Here is an 8,074-nt window from a genome sequence, read left to right on the forward strand (position 1 = left end):
TTTACCGTTTGACATGCAAATTTGGTGCAGTTAATTTGGACAATTAAAAGGATCTTCAAGGGAGCTTTGTCACTGAGAATATTCGGAATTTTCCCCGTGGACCAGCTGAGATAAAGTTGGCCAGAACAAATGATGTCTAGGAGATTAATTAGATATTTGATAAGACATGAATCCCTAATAAGGGAATACAAGGCACAGGGGGCTGATGTGTGCTCTAAGTCAAAATTAATAACATTTAACAAGATTTTCATTTAGGCATGAAATGTCTTTTCCGGAGTATCGACTCTGGCGATTTATTCCCCCGAGATCACCTCCCAGCCCAGGCAGCCTTGTGGCGCTAAAGGCTTTTTAAATTCAATAAATAGTTCCTCAGCATACTTCCCTTTCATTCGATTTTAGGGACAGTTTCGCCAAAGGCGCTTAGACTCGGCCTGACTCCCAAGCTGGTGTAAAGGATCTCAGACCGGGGTTAGATTTAGGTTTTGGGTTATTCCTTTAAAAAAAAAAAAAAAAAAAGGAGAGAAAGAGAGAGAAAGAAAGAAAAAAGAAAAAAGCCAATTTGAAAAGAGCAAGCAGGGCGCTCCAACGACCCGGGCTTGGGGACTAAGGTTTTTTCCCCTCCCGGCTGTCGCTGCCGGTCATATTTTTAATCAGTCACTGAAAGGAGGATGGGGGGGTGCGAGGGCTACCACTAAAATCCCGACCCTTTTCGAGGGCTGGTCAAAGGGGAACGGGATGGGGGGCACGAAGAAGAACGAACCCGTGAGTATATTGTTCAGAGTCCTTTAATAATACCAAAATGAAAATATGTCAAGATTTTTTCCATACAGATAAACGCATTTAATTTCTTTAAGAGACCTTAACTTATGTGTGTTTGAGTGAATGTTAACTCAACATTTTAAATATCTTTTACATATATACTGACTTCCACAAAGTGCATCAGAAATTTAAAATTAAAAAAAAAAAAAAAGCCCCCAAAATCTCCCTGAATTTCAGGAATTCAACAATTAAAATAAAAATAAAATACCCAAACCCCCTCAGATCAACATTTACAAGAAAAATAAGCGAACACGATCTGTTTTTCTTTTTTGACCCCTATTTATACAGATGTTTATGAGATACAGAGAAACCGTCTCGGACTTGCATTCTGATTTCTCACCTTACACCTCTTAGGATGCTTTCCTTCCAACAGAACGAGAAGAGAAAAAGGAAATGGAAGAAAGTGTCATTCGGTACCTGGCGGGCGGGCGGGACGGTGAGGCTGAGCCTGGCCGCGCCTCTCCGGCCCCGCCGCCTGCTCTCCCCTGCCGCGACCCCGGCGCCGTCCGCAGCGGGGCGGGTCACGTCCCTCCAGCCGGCCTGGGGCAGAGTCCGGGCGGCCCCGAGGGCTCCCTGGCGGCGTGGGGCCGGGCCGTGGCGGGGACCGGGCGGTGCTGCCCCTAGGAGTCGCCGGGCCCCGCAGTAGGTTCCTTGCCCGGTCCACGGGCAGCGGCGCCCACCCCTTCGTGCAGGATGAGGTCGGGGGACTCGGAGCGCGGCGTCTCCAAGTTGCTGGCGTCCGTGTCGCTGTCGCTGCCCTTTTTGCCCCCGCCGCCCCCGTTGTGCGTTTTGATGTGTTTGCTCAGGTGGTCGCTGCGCATGAAGCGCTTGTTGCAGACGGGACAGGCGAAGCGCTTTTCGCCCGTGTGAGTCCGCAGGTGCCGCTGCAGCTCGTCGGAGCGGGTGAAGCGCTTCCCGCAGAAGAGCCAGTTGCAGACGAAGGGCCGCTCTCCCGTGTGCCAGCGCAGGTGTGCCTTCAGGTGCGATGTCTTGCCGTACACCTTGCCGCAGCCCGGGATGTGGCAGCTGTGTAGCCCTTTGCGCCGCAGACTTGCCCCCGCCGGCCCAAGCCGCTCGGCCTCCTGGCAGTTGGGGCAGTCGCAGGTGGCGCGGCCCGAGTAGCGGCGAGCTGAACGGGCAGAGCCGCCCCCGGCAGCGGCGGCAGCGGCGCCCGAGATCATGGCACTGGCTGCCGCCACCGCCGCGCTGGAGTCCGTGTAAGAGGGCAGCACGGGCTTGAAGCCCTCCTGAGTTAGCAGGTGCTGGCTGGTGGAGAGCAGGTGCGAGGCGGCTGTAGAGCCCAAGCCGGTGGAGCTGAAGGCCGAGTGCGTGAGGGAGCTGAAGTCGGGGTTATAGGTGCCCAGTTGGGAGTGCAGCGAGGCCTGGGGGGCGCCCGAGTGCAGCGAGCTCTGCAGCCCCCCCGCCGGGTTCTGCACCTCCAGCCAGGAGCCCGGGTTGGTGTGCACGTCCCACCAGGAGGAGGCCGCCCCGTTGGCCACCTCGCCCGCCGAGAGCGTGGAGTGGAAGCCCGACTTGTACCAGGACTCGTAGGGATGCGCCATGCCCACCCGTGGGTAGAGGCTCTCAGCAGCCGAGCTGTGCACTTTGGAGATGAAGGCCGACTGCCCGCCGGGCTCCTGCGGGGACACGCCCGCCGCTGCCGAGTTGGAGAAGAGGCCACCGTAGTCACTGCTGAAGGCCGACGAGGTGGGCGAAGTGGAGGCCAGGCAGAAAGCGCTGTTGGCTGTGCCCGTGCCGCTAGCCAGTCCGCTGGAGCCTCTGCTCGTAGCCACCGTGAAGCCCGAGAGGCTAGAACCCAGGTTGCAGCTGGAGGTGGAGCGTTTCCAGGGGTGAAAACCCCCTTTGGCGAAGGCGCTGGACTCGGGCAGGGTGGTCAAGGGGCTGGTGTTGCCGATCTTGTTGCAGGTGGCGGCCAGCATGGCCAGCGGAGTCGTTCCAAATCGCGGCTCTTCCTGCGGGAGAGACAAAGCCGGCCCGTCAGCCTCACCCCTGCCGCCTCACCAGGCTCCCGTGGGGACGCGGCAGTGCGAGTGGAACCGCGGCGCGACGACCGGCACCACGGAAAAGTTTTTTTCTCTTACATTGGAGGAAGGCTCTATCCATGCCCCGCTCGACGCAACTCGTTTTATGCCTGGGATCGGTCTCGGCGCCCAAGGGATTTACATTGGAAACAGATCCCGGCGCGGACGAGCGACACGCGTGTTCCAAGAAGGTGGCTTGGGATGCCCCGCGCAGCGCCTGTCTGCCCGAGCCTAGCGCCATGAAACCAAAAATCCCGTGGGAACGGAATCCGGCAGCTCCTCAAGCCACCGTGCTGGAGCGGCAGAAAAACCGAGACGGCAGAAAGGGAAGCAAGGTGCGGAACCTGCGACCGACGCCACTCGCAAACCTGAGCTCACGGGGAAAAAAAATAATTTAACGTAGCCGTTCGAGTTCAAACTAATCATAATTAGAAAACAAAAGAAAATGAAAGCAGCTCGACTTCTCTCTGGCCAAGCGAGTTTTCGGGCTAAACTAAGGCGAACGACCCAACGGGAAATTCGTAGTGAAATCCCCCGGGACGGGACGGGTTTACTTCTCGCCCGCGGGTCAGTGCGATTTGCACAGGGGACAGCTGCAGAGCAGCGGCAGAATCAACAGTTTTTTTCCCCGAGGGTAGCGAAGGTGCCACCGCAAAGCCTCAAGGCAGAGCGCTGTGCTGACTTACCCCGAGAATAGACGTAGCCATAGCACGTCCCTGGGCTGGGCGGTGGGGTGGAGGGGACGGCGCTCGGTGTGCGCCCTGCGCTGCCCAGCGGCACTACGGACACTCCAGCTTGGCGGGGCTAAACTCTGCCTAAGTGCGGGCAGCGCCCGCTTTGAAGTACCGCTGGCGGCGGCGCTCACCCAATGAGGGCGCGGGTGGAGCGGGCCGGAGCGGGCCGTCAGCCAATCAGGCTGCGCGGATGTGCCGGCGTCGGGGCGCGGAGCGCGTGCCAGTCAGCGCGCGGGGAGAAAACTCCCCGCTCCGGACTGCGGTGATTGCGCTGCAATTAACCGCGGACCCCCGGCGGCCCGCCGGGTTGTGACTCCCGCCGAGAGGGGCCGGGAGACCTGCGGCCGGGGTGACGCTGCTCTGGCACCGGCTGGCTGCGGGAGGAGCGGGGACGGCCGCAAAGGGCAGGAGTCGAGATCGGGGTCAGCGCCGGCGGAGGGCTGGTGTCACTCCTGACGCCACTCCGCCGTCGCCTTAAACTGTGCAGGAGATGTTAGATTCCCCGCTGCTTGTTCAGTCAGCTGCGATCCTGGCGTCCAGTAACCCGTACCTGCACCGCTTTTATTCAACAGGCCCTTTGCTTCCTTCACAGGCCGTTGAGCAACTCCGTGTCGGATACAAATAACCTAACAGCGCCCTAATGCCATTTTATGAAAACACGTTAATTCTGGGGTTTGCTTTGCTAAATACTTGGAGTGATTTCAGGCGCAACGTATTTGTTACTTCCATTGCAAAAGGAACGGAGGAGGCTTTTTAGTTACATAAAACGCAAAAAAAAATCCAAAGACAGGAAACCAATAGGCATCCCTTTGCTCTCCTACTGGGGCGGGAGGGGGGACGAGTATGACATCCTGTGGCTTAAGAGAGAGGATTTTAATTTTCAGAGTAATGCCCTGCAAAAATACTCTGAAAGTCAAATTCACAGCCTGCAGCTCGTTTTCCGAGCATCATATGCCCCTGTGGAATAGTGCTTCTAACGGCAGAAGGCTTCTTCCCTCCTCGCAATGCTGGGGCGCTGCTGGAATAAGCCTCCCCAGCACTTGCCTGTGGCCTCTGCACTCTGCACACTCCACACGCCCAGTGAGCGACAGAGACTTTACCTGCTCTCTGCATGTGCGAAATGTAAGTCCAAACCTCGACGACTCAGTGTCTTGCAAGCTAGTCCCTTTGATTTGTTATTATTAGAGGCTTCTTAAAGTAATTGGCTAGAACTTGCCCGTTCTGTGTCCGCGGAAGATCAATAGGCGTGCAACTTTTCATCATTGCGATCGTCTTTCTAAGGCTGTGAGTAGAAGCTTTTCCCTCCGCTTCTGCCGTCCCCAGCACGACTGAGTACAGTTCTGGACCAGAAATACGAGTGCATTCAAGCAACGCCGGGTGCTTGCTCTGCATTTGAGTATTTCCTTCTCCTCAGTGCCGCCTCAGCCCTCCTGTGTAAAGCCTCCTAGCAGATGCAAAACAGGCATCGCTAAGAAGCAAGATGGAGAAACCGCAGATTTGAGAGGATTTCGCTTTTCTTTACTTATTTTGATGGTTTTGCTTGTTTTTTTCTTTTTCTTTTATTTTTGTTTCCCGTGACTACGTAAGGCGGGCATTGCATTTTGTTGTACATTATGTTTTGCAATCTGCAGAACGCCTGGCACGCTAGGGAAGGATGTCCCTGGAGATTATCTTTTATTTAAACGTCTAAGGCTATTTTCAAAGGGCTCTTGCTTTTTTGTCGCCGCGTATTAAACAGACTCGGGCAGTAGAAGCAAATACTGTTCTGCTCTTAATTCTTTCCACATTGACTCGCAGCCAGCACAGGGGTCCGGGGAGTGCCCTGCAAAGCCTTTCTGCGAAGGGTCTGCAGATCATAAGCGGCGGCTTTACCCGGGGGGGCTGTAGCTCTCGGCGGGTGGAGGCAATTGAAAGGCGGTGGCGGGGGGAGCGATGCAACCCCCGCGGGCGAGGCGAGTAGTCCGACGGGGGCACCCGGGAGCAATCACCCAACAGGTGACTCCCTCCTTCCTTCCTTCCTTCCTTCTCCCCTCCTTCCTTCCTCCGGGGGGAACCCGCTCCCTCTCAGGAGCCTGCCGAGGTGGTCGTCAAGTGGCAGAGAGGTGCTTCTAGCCAACCCCGAGGCGGCGCGGGGAAAGGGTCTTTCCCCTCTCCTTGGAGAAAGTCTTCAGTAGAACAGGACTGGAAGGCAGATGGCGAGCGTGACGCTTAAAAATGTTGCCTTCACCTGAGCAACTAAAGGCATCCACTGCCCACCGGCGCTCGGCAGCGGAGCGAGGTCTCTGCGGTGCCTGCAGGCGGGCGGCTTTGCCTGGCGTCCGGCTCCTCGCCCCCTCCGTGCGCGGAAAAGTAACTGAAATCCGCAGGCACGAGGAAGGCGGTGGGGGGGCTGAGCGAATGGCGGCAAAAAGGGGAACGCTGCTCGAATCTTTAGGGGGTCAAGTATTTTCTGGCAGATTTTTTCATACTCCAAAAATCGAGTTTTTAAACAAAGATCAACGTGTTATGCTAAAGTGTTGAGATGACTGTTAAAACATTTGGGGGGATAATGACAATGTAACAAAGGCCTGGTTTGGAGTGAATCATCGCCCTTTTAAAAGTTAAAGCAATTTTCAGGAGAATAGCTTTCAGCAAACGCTTTACATTATTCAAAACGGCCAAATAATGCTCTATTATAGCGCCTGAATGCTGCCAGTCAGCCCATAAGTGCAATTTGTGCAAAGGCTCGGTGCCTTATCTCCACTTCTTTATAAAGAGGTGAATATAAAACAATTTCTTCCAAACCCAGACAGAGAGCACGAAAATTGCTTCCCTTTCTGCAATCAGGGCAATTTAACTGGAGTGCAATTAGCACTATTAAATGTCGATTCTGCATAAACAAATCTGACTAAGAAGCGAAAGTGGGGTGAGAACCTCATATAAACTGAAACTGATTTTTTAAAATTATGTATCCGGGTCCTTTACAATTGATCCGTGACGTTTTCATCTCGGAATATATTTACATCATAAATACATTATGGCTAAATCAACATTTTTTTTTTTTAACCCAACTAAATACGAATACTAATAAAGAAGAATAGCCTAATTAAATGCAACAGTTCACTTCCTTTGAACAATATTGTTTCCCATCTTCCCTTTACGCTCGGTCTTTTGATCTGTGCCACTACTAAAGTTGCAGTCTTCAGGAGGTAAAGCTGGGAAACAATTCGTTCATTAAAGCTGATTGGGAGGCTCCTAGGTTCTTATTCAAGAGCATCAGATGAAATGGCTCTTCTGTTCAAATAGAGCTCTGGGGAAAAGCTGCCAAATATTTCCCAAATAAATCGATTTAACAGCAGTTAAATCTAAGGTTGCTGTACAATTTGCCCTGAATCCTAGGAAGGGCAAGGACTTTTACACGTGGATATTGCAGGTGGGAAAGGGGCAAACCCTTCCAAGTTCAGGAGAATCTGAACTAATTTTCTGCCAAACAGAAGGGACGTGGGCAGGAAACAGGCAAACTGCTCATCGCAGAGATAAATAATAGCGTCCTGACAGATTTTTTTCCCCCCTTTTTTTTTAGGAACAGGACTTCCGTGCGAAGCCCCCTCCCCTCCTCTCTCTCAATTACACTTTTCATTTACGTGATCTAGAAACCACCATTGATTATCAGAGCAACGCAGAGGGGGACCTGGCGATAAATTAATAACTTCAGTTAAGAAAAGGCTTCCCCACTATTCAGCCCAAGAGTTGCTATTAAAAGGGGGAAGGATATATAGAGATGGCGTTAAAATACAGACCTTGGTGCCTGTTGAGTCCACTGAATTCTTTCTGCTGTAGGGTTTTTCATTTGTGGGTAAAGATGAAGTGCAGCTTTTGATTAGAAGGAAATCTTTTATAGTTAATAAAAAGGGAATGAGCACCGGGATCAAATAGATCGTGGAAATTAAAGGAAAATTATGGCCTTCTCCAGCAATTTCTGCTGGAACCTTCATGCAATGTTTGTTACATAATGCACCCTCGCTCCTCTACCCCCTGCACAGAGCTCGAGGTGGAGCATCAGGCTGGGCTTTTTAATCTTTTCCTCGGTCTTTAAGGTGACACTATTCAGGGGTAACAGGGCGACCCATATTACTCGGCTCTTAAAAATCCTGCACGGTAGTTTTAGAAATCCTGTCGTCTACTTAACGTAGTCAAAAACGTGTTTGTGGAACTAATTGTCTTCCGCTAAATTTATTTGGACCATGTGTTTTAAACCTCTCTTGTTCTGTTTATCTCAGCCGAAGACACGTTAACAATTCAAGAGAAGATTAGTTTCAATGGGAGGAAGGTGCCTGCAGACTGTGATGACTTTAATGACTGCATATATTGGAAGATTATTCAACAGCATCATAGGTTTGCTTTCTGCCTTGGTGGGAAAGCCTGAGCATTGTGTGAGGAACATCGTACGAGGGTTTTATCCCGTGGTTCACATGCCCTCCGATACTGTTATGATACATA

General features: G+C 52.5%; 1 protein-coding gene across 3 annotated transcripts; it reads right to left on the bottom strand.

The window, feature by feature from the left end:
- Positions 1–767: 767 nt before the first annotated feature.
- SP9 (Sp9 transcription factor) lies at positions 768–7,396 on the bottom strand. 3 transcript variants are annotated; one of them, XM_064162413.1, is made up of 3 exons: positions 3,548–3,642; positions 2,922–3,229; positions 768–2,792 (listed from the first exon to the last, which is right to left on the bottom strand). In XM_064162413.1, exon 3 carries the CDS (start codon positions 2,757–2,759, stop codon positions 1,440–1,442), a length of 1,320 nt encoding a protein of 439 aa, XP_064018483.1. In that variant the 5' UTR covers positions 2,760–2,792; positions 2,922–3,229; positions 3,548–3,642; the 3' UTR covers positions 768–1,439. The 3 variants fall into 3 exon arrangements, with proteins under 3 accessions (XP_064018483.1, XP_064018493.1, XP_064018475.1); XM_064162423.1 differs by lacking the exons at positions 2,922–3,229; positions 3,548–3,642 and adding an exon at positions 7,375–7,396; XM_064162405.1 differs by lacking the exon at positions 2,922–3,229 and having other exon boundaries at positions 3,548–3,660.
- Between the last annotated feature and the right edge of the window lie 678 nt (positions 7,397–8,074).

This window comes from Pogoniulus pusillus, chromosome 2 (genome assembly GCF_015220805.1).
Source record: "Pogoniulus pusillus isolate bPogPus1 chromosome 2, bPogPus1.pri, whole genome shotgun sequence".
Classification (NCBI taxonomy): Eukaryota; Metazoa; Chordata; class Aves; order Piciformes; family Lybiidae; genus Pogoniulus; species Pogoniulus pusillus.